Here is a 19,426-nt window from a genome sequence, read left to right as displayed (position 1 = left end):
CCCCCTCCCTCTACCAGCTGGGTGACCTGGCCCCCCCTCCCTCTACCAGCTGGGTGACCTGGCCCCCCCTCCCTCTACCAGCTGGGTGACCTGGCCCCCCCTCCCTCTACCAGCTGGGTGACCTGGCCCCCCCTCCCTCTACCAGCTGGGTGACCTGGCCCCCCCCTCCCTCTACCAGCTGGGTGACCTGGCCCCCCCCCTCCCTCTACCAGCTGGGTGACCTGGCCCCCCCCCCCTCCCTCTACCAGCTGGGTGACCTGGCCCCCCCCCCTCCCTCTACCAGCTGGGTGACCTGGCCCCCCCCTCCCTCTACCAGCTGGGTGACCTGGCCCCCCCCCTCCCTCTACCAGCTGGGTGACCTGGCCCCCCCTCCCTCTACCAGCTGGGTGACCTGGCCTCCCCCCCTCCCTCTACCAGCTGGGTGACCTGGCCCCCCCCCCCTTCCCTCTACCAGCTGGGTGACCTGGCCCCCCCTCCCTCTACCAGCTGGGTGACCTGGCCCCACTTCCTCTACCAGCTGGGTGACCTGGCCCCCCCTCCCTCTACCAGCTGGGTGACCTGCCCCCCCCTCCCTCTACCAGCTGGGTGACCTGGCCCCCCCCCCTCCCTCTACCAGCTGGGTGACCTGGCCCCCCCTCCCTCTACCAGCTGGGTGACCTGGCCCCCCTCCCTCTACCAGCTGGGTGACCTGGCCCCCCCTCCCTCCACCAGCTGCGACCAGTATGACCCAAGGGGTGACCCCCCTCCCAAGTTTCTACATTAGAGACACAGTTGGCACTGATTAAGTTAGTTAACTTTGTTCTTGTTTCCTTTAATGACTGCGGCCTATGTTATTGGCACCTCCCCCCCCCCTTCTCAGGTGTTGGCACCTCTCTTCCTCTCAGGTGTTGGCACCTCTCTTCCTCTCAGGTGTTGGCCTTCTCCCCTACCCACAGGTGTTGTCTTCTTCGCACTCAGTTAACCTGATCACACTGACATGATCACAATCAGTTCAACGGTGCTTACTTAGCCAGGCTCATTGTCACTTGAGACTGTCGTCAGTGGCTTCAACAAGTTCTTACAGTTGTGGCTGGGGTGAACAGGGTGTTTGTGGTCCTACCACGGACGTGGTAACCATTTACTATGGCAACAAACATACATACATTTTCTTCTGTCCTCCATGGACTGGGTTAGAGATCTGTTAAACATATAGTTCAGTAATTTATTGTACAGTCGACGACAAAAGGGGATTGTAGTGATTTTAAAATGCTTACCCTAACGTAACCTACATACATAGACTTGTGTACTGTAGAGGTGTACGGATGTAACTACGTACAGCTTACAGCGGTGAGACTTACATTGAGAAACGTTTGACCATAAAACGTGTGTAGTAATTTGCATAATGTATGATTGCTAGAACCTTACATTACAGAGATTCCTAGTCGCAGAAGTGAAAGGCATTGAAAATGGAACATTTACTCAATTTATGAAAGGAATTTTTGTATATAAAATGGGGCGTGTCGATGGGTGAGAGTGGTGTGAAGGGGGAAGAAGAGTGTGGTCGAGGCTCGGGCCACCACCATGGCCCTCCAGTATGTACGGTGATAGTGCCAGCCCACGGTGCCTCTTGGCGAGGGTGGGCGGCGTGGGCACCCTGGCAGGCGGCACTGGTGGTGGGCCAGGTGTGATGGGTGGACCATGGTAGCGATACCATGTTTAGCGAGCTGTGTAGGGAGACCCTCAAGCGCTCCGTCGTCGAAGGGATCCACACCTTCCGGGACCTTCTTCTCTCTAAGACACGTGAGTACTGCTTCTGCCACCATCACTTTCTTCTGCTGTGTGTGCGCGCGCTTTGGTTTTCATGTACATATTTACAATTTCCGCTCGCCCACTTCTTAACTAACTCTTCCACTCATTGACAATTCTTAACACTTGATCTATTTTGGCATTGATTTAGTGATGGACCACCAAAAAGTCCACTTTTTGTAGTTTGAATTTTAGTCTGGAAAAAATCTACTAAAAATCAAACTTAGACATTCGTGGGCAGTTTAGATTATGTACGATATTAAACCTAAGATAGCGTGTATTAGGCCTAGGGCCTAGGATGGCTAGGAATAGGTTAGGTTAGATTAGGTTCTATATGTTGCGGCCAAAAGGTCTCGTTGGGCCAAATTCAGCAATACAAATGATCAACTTTTTGTCGGTCCATTAGTACATATTGGTACCTTGGACCAGATGGTTACTGTAAGTACTAATATTAGGAGGATGGCCTAGTGTGGGTCTGTTGTGGATTGTGTTCAAGACCCTTTTAGGGAGGGGGGGAGAGGGGGAAGTAAAGAGGATGGAGAGGCGAAGGGAAAGTTTAGAAATGGGGAAATATGGTGAGTTATAATAGCAGGCGGCTGTCCACCTTGGTGACACCCGATGGCAGGAGTTTGACACCTGCACGGGGGGGGGGGAGGCTGTAAATGACCACTAGTGTTAGGTTCTGGTATTCCCAGACATGAGGGGGGGGGGGACTCATTTACAGGACACTTGACACTGATTATTCTACAGGCTCGCAGCGCCACGAATTCCATATATATTGAGGCGCACATGTCGGGCTGTCCGTCACGCCTCTCCAACACTGACGGAAGGATTTCAATCACATCTCTTTGGAATATTCGACACTGCCGGCCGCTGGTAGCAACAGACTTTTTGATCATGTTCTCACAAGACAAGCCTGGCCCCAGTCCGACTTTCTTGGGGTAGAAAAACTCTCGGAATAACCTCTTTAGTAAACTTAGGAAGGCTGACTCGTAGGGGCAGTTATCCTCTCAATATTATTAGACTTGGTATATATTCTCAACAGACATACTTTAAGCTTGGGAGTTTTGCTAGGTTTTATACATTTTCATGATCTTGGCCTATCTTCGTTATATGGAGAATGGTTCGTACCTGTAGTTCGACCTGTTGACGGTGGAGGGCCTACACCCACAGCCTGGTTTTACCTGTTAAACATGAGGTGCAAGGTGACGGAGTTAATGCCCCAGATGAGTTATGTGGAAGTATGCAAAACTAAGGCACCACCATAGACAGCTAACTACACAGTGACAAGTTGGCACTCAACGTGTTTCGGGGAGTAGAAGAACTCTCGAAACCCTCTCCAGGTATGCTCCAGGTAACCAACAGATAGTTGAGCCAGCCAGAGGAATAGCATTGTTGACCTGATCTTCACCAGCACCGAAGGACTGATCAGGATCACCACAGTCTCACATGGGACACTGATACAGTCTGTGTCAGGGAGTGGAAGAACTCTGGGAACCATCTACAAGTATGGTGCAGGTATACTGCAGGGTGTGGAGTGGGTGGGAGGATGGAGGTCAGTTTTATGTGGTCAGTAACTCGTCTCCTGTCTAACCTTTCTCAACATACTCCACGCTCCCCCCCCCCCCAGTATTGCCCACGCCGCCTGCTGGTAAGATATCTTCTCATTCTTGTCTTCCCGATACTGGCCAAGCTTCTGAGAGGAGGGGGGGGGGGCGGTACCCAAGAGCTCTCTCGTCTGATTGATGGGTTGATTAGCTAAACTGTTGGTTCTTGCAGCCCCATCGTACGCATCGCACCCCACTTCTGTCTCGTGTATCCCTGCTACCCACCCAACCCACGCACGGCCCCCCCCCCTTTCCCTCTTTCTCTTTCTTTACCTCTTCCCCTCCCCCCTTCTCCCCGTTGGTCTGGCCCCCTTCCGCTAGATTATTTTCCTTTGTGCCTGTCTCGTAGGCCTACCCCCAGGCCTAAGGAAAAATGTGTTTATAGTATATTTCGGGTGAAAGGTTGGAGAACGTGCCAGTTGACGACCAGTGGGGGGGGGGGGGAGCACGTCGCCGTCTGGGGAGGCGTGTGGCGGCCTGTTTATTTCTGTCCTGGAAGATGGGAGGCGAGGCTCCTGTCTCCCGCTGCTACTCCAGCACCATGTCCGTCTGCCGCTGTCACCGTCAATGTCGTCTCATGATCATCAAAAACCACGTTTGCTTTGTTAAACATTGACCTGATATTTCCTTTTAAATAGATCGTTGGTAAATGATAATGTATTGTTAATGTAACATTTTAAGACGCCATTTGAGGTTGTTTTCTTGCGTTCGAGCGACACATTCACAAATCCACAAGCGCTTCCCCTCTCCTTAGTGAGAGTCCCCCCCCCTCACAGCCTCCAAAAAGGGGGGGGGGGTGTTCCAACGCCCCTCCCCCCCCCCCCCCCCCACTGCTCCATCTCAGCCTCCGGTCGACTCTGGCAGTCTCCTCTTTTGTTGTGAAGCTTCTTATTTTACTCTCATCTCGGAGAGGACACCGTGAGGGGTGTTCGCTTGTCACAATGGTAGTCCCTGCGGCCATCTGTGAGAGTGGTAGTCGTCAGGGGCGCTGGGAGAGTGGGGGAGGGGGTACAGAGGTAGGTGGGGGGGGAGAGGTAGGTGGGGGAAGGGGGGGATGAACCAGCTGTATAGACTGGATGAGACATATTCTTCTTAGTGCGAAGGTATTGAGGTAGAACGTAAAGAACTCTCATTCTCAGACTTCGCAGGTGAGATATGGTTCCCATTATATTGCTTCGGTATTTTTACATAGATACACTTATTCTTGTGGTTTCATTGTACATTGTTCCTAATCATTGTACTGGTCCGTGAGGCTGTCTTCACATCCCGAACGCCATCACAGCCAGGCTGATCTGGTAACTATAAAAGAAACCGGCCCAGATCTCTCTTGAAAGCTTCCACTGTTGTTCCAGCGGTGGAAGATGGGGATTCGACCGGAAGTCTGTCGGCTCCTACCGAAGCCAATCCAATTTTTGTACCTCTGGTTGGACTCCCAGGTTGTATAACATGTAGCATGTTGTGGTACAGGGTAAAGTGCGCGGCTGGGAGTACCCTGATGGCTGGTTCGAGGCACCTCATTGTTTCAATTGTTTTTCTCATTAATATATTACGTTGGAGTTCTTTGTGTATAATGTCAAATAGAACGGGCTGGATACTTGATGTATGACCCATTACGAAGGGAGCAGGGGCGGTGCAGGGAGCAGGGGCGGGGGCAATCACTCTGCCACTGGGAATGAGCTGCCAAGGTGTATCGTCGTCACTTCTCCCTGATGGAAATTTTTGTCGGAAGACTTGGGGTCAAGTGCTGGGGTGGGGTAGGGGGGAGGTGTTGCCGGTGGTGTCTCCCACCCCTCACCCCCCCCAGGGTGATCTCCCACGCTGCACCGCTCCCAGGTCTCCCACGCTCCGCTCCCCCCCCCCCCCCCAGGTCTCCCACGCTCCCCACGGCCAATGGAATCGGGCCGAAAAAGTTCTCTAGACGTTTTCCAGGTGAGCAATTTCTCCAGCTTTGAATTGGGCTGTTAGTGTGATACAATTTGCCACCCTAGTGACCTGCAAGGTATCCTAATTGGTCGTGCATATTTGAAAGGTTCTTGTTATCCAACCTTTCATTTTTCTTGTAGTTGTTACAGTAAGGTCTTCAGACATTATTACTGCCAAGTCTTTTACATTGCTATTTCTATAAATACTGGGGTTTGACTCCGTCTTGTATGTCGTTTCCGCGATGTTTTTTTTTCCCAGCTGAAACTTGTCATGTTCATTAAATGTTATTCTCTGGGGCCCATTACCCAACCACTTGGGCTGGACGGTAGAGCGACGGCCTTGTTTCATGCAGGTCGGCGTTCAATCCCCGACCAAGTCCAAGTGGTTGGGTACCATTCCTTCCCCCCGTCCCATCCCAAATCCTTATCCTGATCCCTTCCCAGTACTATATAGTCGAAATGGCTTGGCACATTCCACCTGATAGTACCCTTCCCTTCTGGGGCCCATTGAAAGATCTGATTAAAATCAAATATTCTAATGTTGTCTGCTCTCGTGAATATTCTAGTGTCATCTGCGCATGATAATACAGTACTATAGTTTGTATCCTTGCCTATGATACGGGGATGAGAAAAGTACCTTATCAAGTACCTTTGGGGGGGAAGGGGTACAGAACTTTTCACGGTGGATGATCCGGATTTTCCTGTGCTGACTATAACACTTTGGGTTCTGTTCGTTAGGAAATTAAAGATTCATCTTCCTACTTTGCCATTTATTTCTTTTGTGCTCAATAACACTGTGGTGACGAGCGGCGTGACTCTTGGCTCTTCACGCATGTAAAAGACATATTAGGGTAACACAAGTGGATGGTTGCAAAAGGCAATTGTTTAAATTACTACTCACCGGGTTATGGTTCATACGTCAGGCTGCGAGCAGCGGCCTCCAAAAGCCTGGTTAACCACTAACCAGACCTCCTGGTCATAGACCAGGCCGCGGGGGCATTGATCCTCGGAGCCACTTTATATGGTGGTCTGAAGTTAAGACAGGTTGGTTGTTCATACCTCTTTAGAATCTTGAGTGACCTTTCTTACTGTTGACCCCATTCTTGGTGGAGCACGCAATCAATAGGTCTTATTGTTGGGTCGTCAGCCCTTGATGGGGTTGTCCAAGTGGGGGGTTGGGGGGGGGGGAAGCATACAAATGATTTAAGATCAGAAGTTCTGTCACCCAAAGGTAAAATTTGTTTGCTAGGGAGCCGGTGGCTGAGCGGACAGAACACTGGACGCGTGATCCCGGGTTCGATCCCGGGCGCCGGCGAGAAACAATGGGCAGAGTTTCTTTCACGCTGATGCCCTTGTTACCTAGCAGTAAATAGGTACCTGGGAGTTAGTCAGCTGTCACGAGAAGCTTGGGGGTGGAGGCCGCGGGGACACTAAGCCCCGAAATCATCTCAAGATAATCTCAAGGGAAGCGCCGCCTGACAGCCACCCGCCAGTGTTCAACATTAAAGTATCATAATAACTAAGAGTGCTTCTCAAATGATTTCCGCCATGATGCATGCATTTGGAAACATTTGTAGGCCCAAGAGTGTATTTTAAAGTCTCTTTCTCTGTTACAGGTATGTGAGGACGCAAGCTGGTCTGCTGCAGTGTGGGTAATGTTAGTTTTGAAGCTCTCGAGTTTCTTTTGACCTGATTGGCCGCGAGAATACTGCCTTGTTGGAGCCCATCAGTTGAACCACTGGGTTCAAAATGACTGTCCAATATTGACTTATTAAGAGGCACTTAAGTCAGTATTTGACTTGTAGTTTGAGCTGGAGGATGGGGTGGCTGTGTGTGTTGTCTTGCTTCCTGATGGTTCCTCAAGTACGAGGAGGCCTTGCTGAGGTCACTGTGTGCGTGCGTGCATGTGAGAGAGCACACGCGCTGGTGTGGAAAGGGGGGGGGGGGGGTAGGGGGTGCGTGCGGTATTAAGGTCAGGAGGGGGAGTGACGGAGTTACTGCTGCTAGACCTTCATTTGGCTAAGTGTTGACCAACTGGTGAGGTCATTTCTCCCCCTCCCTCCCCTCTCCCTTCTCTCTCCTCCTGCCCCTCTAGTTGAGAGTGCCAACTACAGCAGTGCCAGGGAGGTAACTACCGCACCAGAGGCGCGCCTCCTCGACATCTCTCACATGCAAGGACGTTGCCTAAAACTTCTACTTGTTGGTAACGAGTGTAATTATAATTACATTCAGCCGCTTATAGTTTACATTTGTTAATAACTGCATAAAGAACTGCTTGAAGGTGGGTGGGTGTCTGTTTACTATTTGTATTTAGTGTGTTTGTGTGGCGCGCGTTCAAGCCAGGGCTGAACAAAAACATAATTAACCTTTCGATTGTGTGAAATGCAATTTTTGTTGTTGAGCTCGCTGGGTCTATGTATAGAGGCAGTTGTATAAGCGTGAATGTATTCTGGGTGTTTGTGAAGCGCAGCGTGTATATTGTTTTGTTAGGCTGGGGGGTGGGGTCTGGGCCGGGAGGGAGGAGCCCCGTCATGGGTGTGTGTGGGGGGGTGTTGGGGAGGGGGATGGGTCACGGGTCTTGTTATATGTAGCTGTGAGGTAGATATTGAAGTGTCTACAGGCGTGAGGACGGGCAAGTCTACAAGAGAGGGAGGGGAAAGCGGGCAGGGGCGTCAGGTGGGGCTCTGGGCTAATTACTGTGGGCCATCTTGTTCCTGACACCTGATTGTTCACTCCAGCCTCTGCTTACCGCCATCCCTGCAACCCTCACTACCCCCACCACCAGCAACCATCACCCCCTACACCTCTACCACCTCCTTTACCCTCACTACACCCATCTCACCCACCGCCACACGCCCTCACACCCATCCATTCCCAAGTTGGCGTGCAGACGGTCAGCTGAAGACGTTACGAAGCCTGTTTGTGGTATGGATTTATCTTGCTGTTTAATATTGTCAATTTGTCATTCGCGGTCGTTGTTAAGAAGAACTGGAATGATGTGGGCGGTAGTAGTGTAGTTACGGTGATGGTGTAGTGGGTGATGGTGGCGATGGTGTGCAGTGAATAATGATCAGGGTAACTGGAAGACGCTGTTGTCAGGCAGGCTGGGGAGGGGTGAGGCAGGCTGGGGAGGGGTGAGGCAGGCTGGGGAGGGGTGAGGCAGGCTGGGGAGGGGTGGGGCAGGCTGGGGAGGGGTGGGGCAGGCTGTGAGAGTGGGGGGGGGGGAAAGGGCGAGGTGAGCAGGGTAGTGGGGGGGAGGGGGGTATTAAGTGTATTGAGATACAAAGGGTTGAGGCAGGTTAAGCTATTCTCACCCCGTTCAGTACAGCGCGTTCATATATACACGCATAACAACCAACAAACATATTACAGAACATTCTGGTTGATAAACATAGACCTTCCTTCCTGTACACCAGCAGGATGATACCAGACGTGTGTACACTCTCACTCTCTCTCACCCTCCCTTTCTCCTAGACACACAAGTTGCAATAAACATTGAGACAATAGGTTACAATCTTCGTGCACAATTCCTATATGTCCAGACTATCATGAATCTTTCCGTTGTGACACATCCAGACTATTTGTTCGGGAAAAGTCCTTATCTCAGTACTTCTATATCCATTAATCAATAACATTCTGGGTGAGGGTGTGAGACCTTAACATACCACATAGTTTGCACCTGTTTCATTATCATTCCCACCTGTTCCACGCGCCCTGTAATGATTGTACCCAAGCCTGCAGGGAAGGGAGGGGGAGGTGTGTGTCTCCAGGGATCAAGAGGCAAGAGATAACTCATCCAAGATTCATTAAGCAAGTAACCTGGAGATATTTTTGTTGTTGAAGCTCTCGCTAATGGTCATGTGTGAGGGAGGGAGGGAGGGAGAGTGAGGGAAGGGGAGAGTGAGGAGGAAAGAGTAGTCGTAGAGCTTGTCAACAACCAGGAGTTACTGTATACATTGGTGGCACCACATCAGGCAGATATTTATCTGTCAACTACCGTTTAGGTGGAAGGTCTTGCTTCATGGGGAGGTGGGAGGGGGCTGGAGGAAAGGTCAAGGGAGGGGGGGGGGTAGAGAAGGTCACTCAAGGAGGGATGGGGGAAGAGAAGGCCACCTAAGGTTAGGTCTGGGAGAGGGGGGGGGTAGAGAAGTTCATCAAAGGTTGAAGGGGTGCCAAATTTGATGAATTGTGAAGTGTGGAAAGAAAAATTTACGTCAGACTTGAGAATGATGAACACTTATGTTCATCCTCTTGGCAGAGAACACTTTCCTTCAGGATGCAAGTTTCTTTAAGATAAAGTTCCAAATCGGCACACAAAAATGTGAATTTAGTGTTGAGAGAAAAGGTACAAGCTATTTCCAGCTTCCAGGTGTCATGTTTCTTAGGTCCAGGTAAAAGACTGCAGCTGGAATGGTTTGCTGGTCCTGGAATTGAACATTTTACTTCAGTTTTGTATAATATAACCATGTTGTGAAATAGCCTTACATTCTTATTGTTCTGGGAACCTTTCACCACCTGTTCTACAACTTTTGTAAACTTATTACCGGTTCTTCTACTCTTCAAGCTAAGCTTTTTGCAATAAGGTGATGTCAGGTCGTCGGAGATCATAATTCCCAGATCAATTAGATGTTGCCTTCCTTCTATGAGTAGGTCTGATAGTGTCCTGTACACTGTGTTTCGTTTAATTTCTTCGTTTCCAACATGCCGAAGTGCCTGGAACTTATCACTGATTAAACTCCATGTTATTTTCCGTAGCCCAACTGAAGACTTCATTAATATCCATTTGTAGGTTTTCAGTGTCTTCTACAGAAGTCATGTTCATGGTCACATTTATCAAATGCCATTGCAAAGTCAGTGTATACAAAACCTGTGCGTGAATTTTCAATTTTAAATATTGTATAGTACTGGTTGTTTTATATTTTGATTTCGTGTATGTGAACAAATATTTTCGATATTTCTTTATCTCTTGTATAGCGTTCTGTTCCATTTTAATTTCCTCAGACTTGTATGCTCTTCGATCTCGTGGCTTAGCTTTCCTTTGGTTGTGATAGTGGTGTCTGCTCCAGCATGGTATTCATAAGTACTGAGAGATCTCTTAACACTGCTGCATCAAACATTTCTTGTTTTGTTAAGGTAGACTAAACCAGTTGTCAGGTACCAAACCAAGCCATGAGAATACTTTTAGGATGCCCAAGAAATGCCATGATTGATGTAATGACGACGGAATTGAACTTAAAGTTTTGGGGATAGAGTTTGAGAAAAATATTGCCTCGGGGATTAGGCTGATGAGAGGCGAGGGAGATAATGTATTAATCTACTCATTTATTATTAACATCTTTATTGACAAAATTAATTACAATTTTGCCTAATCTGAGGATTTTGATAGGTCTTATTAAAGTGAGGATAATGCTAGTATTCACTGTCACGCAGGACAGAGGGTCATACATAAGACAATAGGTCTAAACTGTAGGCTGAAGCACATATATATCATGGTTACAATCAATGTTTTAGTGTATGGATACGTGAAAACAACTTTCTATTGTGCACTGCCACACAAGGGCAGGGATGGGTTCATAAGTGATACAGCTTAGAAGTAATATAAGTAAAAATTGTTCTTCATTCTTTAAAATGGACAAGCAAATTTTGGGTAAATTGTTAGGATGTCGTCCAGAACACCTAAGTCAATAAAATAGTTACACAGTTGGTGGTACAAGAGGCTAGGAGGTCTAAAGTCCTTTACGGTTTCACATTCATCAATATAGTGTTCTAGTGAATGCATTAAAGGTTTATCACAGAGTTTACAATCTGAATATTCTGGTAGTGGCTCAGCCTCACTAACCTGCCAGATGTGTCTATAGCCAAGGCGAATTCGCGCAATGACTACATCACATTGCCTGGTCAGGTTACTGTGCTGACCATACAAATACCTATTATTACAAAACTTGTCAGTATTACAAAAGCTGCAGTATTAAAAGTTAATCTACTCAGATCAAGTGTGGTAAGAAATGAACCAAGTACTTTAAGTATAAGAGGAGATGATATACGAACATTTTCTTGTTAAAATATATGATGTCTTACAAGAATATATTTCATTACTTATAACAAATTACCACCACAATAGGAGGAATGTCACGGAAATGTGGTAATTAGTCTCCTGGACAAGAAAGAGACTGTATGTGACGGTTGAAGGCAGTATATGATTGTATGAGTGGGAAAACACCTAAATAATTACATGTGTATTGTGATGTGTCTGTACCCCCAAGGACGGAAAGGCAGGATGCGGAGTCTTGCCTAGGGACTACACCGGCACCCTACACTTAAAGGGGTACTTGAGAACAGTAAATATACCCGATCTCTATTGATACAGGATCGTTAGTCATTACTGAAGTAGAAAACCATGGGCCTTCGGGCCGCTCCAAGCAACAGCCTGTTGGACCAAACTCTCACAAGTCGAGCCTGGCCCCGGGCCGGGCTTAGGGAGTAGAACAACTCCCAGAACCCCATCCAGGTACAATCCAGGATTAGTATTCTAGTATATTGTAGAAGAGTGTAGAGAGAACATTAAGCAACTGCCGAAAAATGGTTGTAATGTCAGAATTGTGTTGATCCCTTCACATGTGTGAATGTTGTCAAGTGATGCAGTTGATGAAATAGTGAAGAGAGCAACGGGAACCACGGGAATTACCGTTCGTTTATCTCAAATAACTTTGAAACAATAACAAGAAGAATTTACTTAATGCGAGAAATACAAAAATAGAGATAATGGTGGACAGGAGTAACACCTTAAAGCATAACACATTAACAAGCACCAACTTGTTCACTAATGGTAGAGAAAAGTCTACATGAAAGATCTTGCTGTATGTGGGATTTGACAGTATAAATCCCCAGTATTTAACAGTATAAATCAACAATATAATCAACAGTATAACTGATTTAACAGTGTAAATCAGTATGGGATTTAACAGTATAAATCCCCCCTACTAACAATACGGAGCTCATGTCTGCGAAAAGTTAAGGCATATAAATTATATAATATGCAGCACGCTTTACATCACTCGTATTAGAGCGGTAAATTACCGGAACTATATAGAAACAACATGTATATTTTGGGATTAATTTTATAAAAAAATCTTACTTGAATCTAGAAAAGAGGTTGAACCATCGGTCACCAGATACATGACTTCGGGCTGGGTTGTGAGAACAAGAGAGCTCTCGAAATCAGTTACAGGTAAACCACAGGTAAAGGAAGTGATAAGATAATAGGGAAAAGAAACTAAAGCCCCATTTAAGGGTGATGAGAGATACTGAGGGCTGAGACACCATGGGAAGTATATGTGAGGGGAGAGGGGCGGAAGGGGGAGGGAGAAAGGAAAGAGGGGGAGGGAGAAGGGAAAGGGAAAGGGGGGAGGAGGGATGTAAAGAATAAATGGGCGTTAAAACGTGCAACATCAGAAGGCAGGAAGTGGGAGTCCGATAATTAGGACCTCTAATTGTATTGATTGTTACCAGCGAGTGTCAGGTGGGGGTCCACCCTTCCGTCTCCCCCCCCCTCTCTCTCTCTCTCTCTCTCCCCCGTCTCCCCCACAGTCTCTCCTCCCACCACACCTCTACCACCAAATACTGGCCCATTACACTCCCTTTTGGTCTACACCCAGCACCTGTCCATCACACACATTAACCCGGGCACCATTCCCCCTAGAACACCCCCTACCCCCTAGCGTTGGTCTCGTCACCTAGATAACACTGTCCCGAACTCCCGAAGAACAGAATTTCTAGTAGAACTCCCGAAACCCTCCCCAGGTACGCTCCAGGTACACTATCTTTCACCTCATTCCTTGCCTGGACTTGTATACCTGTTATTCTGAGGGGGCAGAAGCCGCCGCTCCTGCTTGGTTAAGCAAGCCAGTTCTTGCTTAGGAAAAAGAAGGCAAATTGCTAATCTGGAACACAAAGATATGAAGGAAAACTTTAACCCAACTTGTGTGTAGTTTTGTAGTCCGAGTGTTTCTTTAATTAACTTCAGGCGAATGGTTTGTTTTTTCTTTGTGGGTGGGAGTTGGGTAGTGGGCCAGGATTGTGGGTGGGAGTGGGGTAGTGGGCCAGGATTGTGGGTGGGAGTGTCTGGGATTGTGGGTGGGAGTGTCTGGGATTGTGGGTAAGATGTATTTTTCCTTTGTTAAGAATTAGGCATACGAAACCTGTACATCTTTCCTCAGTGACGGTGGTTGTGTTCACATTAAGTAGACAGCGTAGGTTTGTGTTTTGATAATGAGCTCTTCCACCACATCACTTGTGGTGTTTAGCAGCTCAACGCAGACTAGTGCGTCTTTGATGCGCAGACTGACCCCACCCTGTAGCCTGTGCCTCCGGTTACTTGTGAAAATATTGTGTTCTGGTATCTATATTTGGGGGCTGCAAACTACAAATATAGGCAAAAGGTGTGGGTGGTGGAGGGGGGGTGAAGTTGTCTGGCAAGCTATTTTCTCACAATGAAATACCCAAAACTATCAGTAATGGAGCTATCAGCTCGCTGAGAAACTTGTTAGGACAAGCGGTCCTCGCGAACAACTTTGGCCGCACTTGTTGAAACTTGGGCCTCACTTATTGAAACTTGGGCCTCACTCACTGAAACTTTGGCGTTTCCTTCCCTGCTCTAGATTCACTGGCAATCACTATAGTTTAGTCAGCTGCTTCTTAACTCAATGTCGGTGTGTTCATTGGCTCGCACTGTGTTCACTTTGTTCTCTTGTTCATGCCGTGTTAACTTAGCCTTTTTGCTTCTTCACACTCTTGCCTTAGCTTTTTATAGTTTAACTGGAAGGGGTACGTGGCTGTGCCCGAGTTTCTCTTCCCCCTCTTGACATGGTTGACAATTTGAGTGGCTGGCTGACTGGCTCAGGCTGTCTTGCTGGCTGATTCAGGTTGGCAGAGTGCAAATGGCTGGCTAGGTCATTGGCTTGGGAACTGGCTGGTTTGCTGGCTGTGTGACTGGTTATGGCTGACGGGGCCTGGCTGGGTGGCTGGCAGTCTGGTTGTCTGGTGTATGTTGCCAGGCAGCGTCTGACCTCACGAGGACCGTGTTTGCCTAGCCCTCTTCCTGACAGGAAATTGTGAACCGCGACGCCAGAGAGCTATCTCGCTTTGGTGTTATTTCCTGCACTTGGACACCGGCAGGTCTACGCTGCATCGATTGTCAATGAGCACTGTCGAGACGTTCAGGGCCGCCCCACACCAGTTCTCAATATATTCAATTGACAATCTTGAAATGAACGTAAATAAACGACATAACGTTAAGGGAACACAACCAAGCAAATATAGCGTCAGCCAGGAAAATGATGGGATGGATTACGAGAATCTTCAAATCCTGGGATCACATCACAATGATCATTCTTTTCGAATCATTTTCGTTGTTTTCCCTCGAGTACTGCTCGTTACTCACTCTGCCCTTCAGAGCAGGAGAGATTGTTGAAATTGAGGGAATACAGAGAATATGTACGGCATACATAGACTGTTTCAAAGCTCTCAAGGTGTACTCTCTGGAAAAAGAGAGGAAAGTGGTGTCACGTAATGTATACATGGAAAATACTGGAGGGTCAGGTCCCAAATGTTCACAGTAGAATAACAACATATTTAAGCGAACGATTTGGCAGGAAATACAGAATCGAGCCAGTGAAGTGTAGATATGTCATAGGCACAATCAGAGAACACTATGAACATAAAAGGTCCACGGCTGTTCAACATGATCTCAGCAAGCATAAGAAATATTGCCGGAATAAACTGAACTTCAAGAAATTATTAGATAAAATTCCGTTAAGAAGCACCGGACCTACTGGGTTATAGTGTATACAAGAGCCTGTGGGCTGCTCGAAGCGACAGCCTGTTGGACCAAGCCATCACAAGTCAAGCCCGACCATAGGCTGGGCTTGGGAATCAGAAAAACTCCCAGAAGCCTTTACAGGCTTATGTGAATTAATAAGCCTCTTATGGTTTTGTGAATGAACGAGATTAGTTTTTCTTCCTTAATAAGAATAATTAAGAATAATTTCACTGTTAATCGGATCTACTTTACTAAAGATTTATTGTCCTTTACTGTATGTATAGAATCTCTCTAGAATCCACAGATTTAGATTATATAGAGACAGTAAAGGGCAGTAAATCTTTTGGCAAAATAGATCAGATTAACCGTAAAATTATTCTTAAGGAATCAAAACTAACTAATCTTATTCATTCACATATGATCAGACCTTGTGATGTCCAGAGTATGGATATGATTCCCTTGAACCCGGCCATCAGTTCCCAGAAATCATGATAATTGAGCAGTCTTCTGACACTTCGACGTCCCCTGGCGGGTCCCTGGGGGTCCCGGGGGTCCCTGGAGGTCCCTGGGGTCCCCTGGGGGGCACAATCACAACGATGCCAAGTGAGGCGCTCTGTCAGATTTCAACCCGTTCTCGCAAATTTAATAAGTCAATATTGACTTATTAACTACGTGCATAGGTGACATACTAAACATAATAGATACCCTTAAAAAGATTCATAGAAAACACCGACCTTACCTAACCTACTTAGTATGTTAAGATAAGCATCTTATTGCTTCGTAATTACAATTATTACCTAACCTATAATAGGTATAGGTTAAGTAATAATTGTAATTACAAAGCAATAAGATGCTTATCTTAAGAAACTAACAAGGTTAGGTAAGGTCGGTGTTTTCTATGAATCTTTTTAAGGGTATCTATTATGTTTAGTATGTCACCTATGCACGTAGTTAATAAGTCAATATTGACTTTACGAATTTGCGAGAACGGGTTGCAGATTTATAAACACAAACTCATAGAATCTTGATGCACGGGCTGCCGGAGACTCGACCCGTCCTCAGATCAAGTCCATTCCATCCAGTGGTCAACCCCAAAGACGCATGCATAAATTTCAACATGCTGTTGATTCAAAACAGGAATTTTCTAAAATATAAATTAGTATTTTATTTTGCCATATTGTACATATTTAGGCATAGGTTAGGTTACGTGTTTAGGTTCTGTTGGCGATTATTTATAGTACGTGGGTGAAGCATTTACATCTTTGTGGTTCGAACAAAATACGGCTTCGAAGCACATGTTCCGGAAGTGTTTGAACGTCATCAGTTGAGAGTCGTGTGTAAACCGTTTTTCAAACTGTTTGTGCGTAACCCCCCCCCCCCCCCCTTGCCAAACCAGGGGATTTGGCAGATGCATGGAATGGACTGTGGATCTTTGTTTGGAGAACGGGCCGAGAGACTAGAGAGCTGGGCAGCATGCTGGACCTGTGAAGACCACAGGTGGCGGCCTCCAGCAGCTGGTGACTTAGTGAAACGCGGCACCGCCTCTCCCTAGACTTATTCTCGTTTTCCCCCTGATCTTTCTCGAGTTTTATTCTGTAAAAAAAATGCAATGGTTTAGCTCAACCGAAAGCGTCAAATCCTAGTCTAGTAGATAAAATACATCTCAAAGGGATAGATATGTATTTTATTGTCTCGATAAAGATAGTTGAACTGTCTCTACTAAGATCACCCGGAGGCTGCCTCCCTTCAGGAGGCGAGGCAGCATCACTGTGGAATGTGTGTGTTACTGGCACTGGTGTAGTGTGAGTGGCAGGTGTATACTGGCAGTGTCAGGTGTGCAGTGATGTAGTGCCAGACCGGTAACTGGGACTGGCAGTGAGATGGCCAGACAGTGATTAACTAATTTAATTAAGGAAGGCGCTGAGCGAGACACGTTGGCCCTACTGATCACTCTCTTGTGTCCAGGGTGTGGCGTTGGGGAAGTCCAGGGTGTGGCGTTGGGGGGGAAGGGTCCAGGGTGTGGCGTTGGGGGGGAAGGGTCCAGGGTGTGGCGTTGGGGAGGAAGGGTCCAGGGTGTGGCGATGGAGGTGTCCAGGGTGTGACTGTATGGTGTCTGCCTCTCCCTCTTTACGGGCTACTCATGCCCGTGCCACCTCTTGGGTGGCTTATTCACCAATCACCACTTCCATTCTTAGAACATTTCAATTGTTCCTGGTGGGGGGTGGGGGTAACGCACCCCTACATATGCGTTACGTTCGTTTACGCATATACATAGGTGTGCATGAGCGTCCACGCATGCTTGTAGCCGCTGGCAAGGAAGGTGATCAAGTTTGAGAAGCAAAGGAAAGTGTTAACTAAAGAGCAAGGTAATATGACCCAGTCTCGGCCCTCGTCATCAGTGTTCAGCCATCAACCACCGCTGTCTCTTCCTCTCCTCCTTCGTCAAGCGGCGCGACGCATTAGGCCAGGCGGTGGAGTGCATCACTGGCGCCGTTCTTCATGGGTTGTCTTAGTACAGAGAGATTGGTCTGTAGTCTGGTGATGGATGGTTTAGTAGGGCGTTAAAATGTGTTCTTCGGGGGAGTGGGAGGGGGCACTTGTCAACCACGGGAGATCCATCGAGCTTGGGGGCCCCTCACTTCGTCTTGGTGGCATAGCAGTTATTGATCTGTCTCAGTCTGGGGGCCCACCCCACCCTTCCAGTGACATCCCCGCCCCCGCCCCCTCTCTTTACCACCCACCACCCCCAACACCCCCATGTTGCCCATACTTTAACGCTCCCCCATTACCCCTCCCCTACTCATCATCCCCCCCTCACATATTACCCCCCCCCCATGCCTAACCTTAACCCCCCATTCCTATATTCCCACTTCACCCACACCCCTATTTTCCCCCTTCCCCTTCACGCCCCCCTTCACCAACCCACGCACAATCAGTACACCATAGGGTGCCTATATCTTCACTCCCCCCCCCACCAGTCGCCCCTCACCCCCATCTTCACCCCCACCAGTCGCCCCCCCCCCCCCATCACCAGTCACTCTTCTCGTCACTATTGCACAAGCTGTCACTTTATGCAGACAACGGTTACAATGTTATTACAATCACATTAGTGTAGGATGTAGGGGGGCCACAGGTGTATAGGGGGGGGAGGGGGGGCACAATATCATGAGAGGGGTGACTATGGTAATATTGGCTAGTGGCAGACCTATGGCTTCCTTCCACCAGTCATTATGGAAATGCCCGGGTGGGAAGACGATATTTTGGGGGCTTTCGCTTTTGTGGTGGTGCTACAGGCTGTTTGGTGGTGTTTGGGTAGTTAGGGAGGTTGTTGAGCGGGGGGTGGGGGTGGAGTAAGTGATTAGTAATGACTATGGGACGGTGGAGGGGGCGTCAGTGGTTTTCTATACTACTTGACAATCTTGGTTATATTCTTCAAGGTGTGGGGGATTCCATGTCGAGCTGCTCCGGACATAGAATCAAAATGTTGTGTAGATTGCCTTGAAGGAGTCGTGATTTAAGTTTCTAAACGATGTTGTTGTATTGGCCAGTGTCCCTTATGCTGCTGATGTTGTCCTGTGTGTGTGTGCCTCCCGTGTTAGTGTTGGATTTATATTCACTCCGAAATCTCTTTCAGACTTCTACCTCGCCCCCCCCCCCTTTAACCCTACCTTGTCCCCCACCCCCATAACCCTGCCTCGCGGCCCCCCCTACCTCGCCCCCCCCCCCCACAACCCTGCCTCCCCCCCCCACAACCCTGCCTCCCCCCCCCCACAACCCTGCCTCCCCCCCTCCCACAACCCTACCTCGCGCCCCCCTCAACCCTGCCTCGCCCTCCCCCTCCACAAAGCCCCACAACCTAACCTTCCCACACATCTTGCCAAATTCAATTTAAGAGCCGCCACACTGCTGTGTTGCTCTCATCTTTGTTACGCAAGTGTGTGTACTCGCCTAGTTGTGCTTACGGGGGTTGAGCTTCGGCTCTTTGGTTCCGCGTCTCAACTGTTAAGCAACTGGTGTACAGGTTCCAGAGTCTGTTGGGCTCTTAGCATATCTACATTTGAAACTGTGTATAGAGTCAGCCTCCACTACATCACTGCCTAATGCATTCCATCTGTTAACTATTAACACTGAAAACAATTCTTTTAACGTCCCTGTGGCTCGTTTGGGTACTAGGTTTCTACTTGCGTTCCCATCTTCGTGTTTAACCCATGCTAAATAGTTTGTCCACCACTACCTGGAGCATACCTGGGGAGGGTTCTGAGAGTTCTTCTACTCCTCGAGCCCGGCCAGAGGCC

General features: G+C 48.1%; 1 protein-coding gene across 46 annotated transcripts in view; it reads left to right on the top strand.

Moving 5' to 3' along the window:
* Positions 1-19,426, top strand: part of LOC123757502 (ensconsin) — a 298,169-nt gene that overhangs the window by 208,338 nt on the left and 70,405 nt on the right. Inside the window, exon 1 of one of the 46 annotated variants that reach the window (XM_045741191.2) lies at positions 1,495-1,779. The exons of the other annotated variants lie outside the window; for them this stretch is intronic. Coding sequence (XP_045597147.2) covers positions 1,692-1,779 — 88 coding nt within the window. The 5' untranslated portion in view covers positions 1,495-1,691. Of the gene's footprint in view, positions 1-1,494; positions 1,780-19,426 lie in introns of those variants that run through there. 46 annotated transcript variants of the gene reach the window in all.

Source organism: Procambarus clarkii, chromosome 19, assembly GCF_040958095.1.
Source record: "Procambarus clarkii isolate CNS0578487 chromosome 19, FALCON_Pclarkii_2.0, whole genome shotgun sequence".
Lineage (NCBI taxonomy): Eukaryota > Metazoa > Arthropoda > Malacostraca > Decapoda > Cambaridae > Procambarus > Procambarus clarkii.
This window is presented reverse-complemented; position numbering and strand designations above follow the sequence as displayed.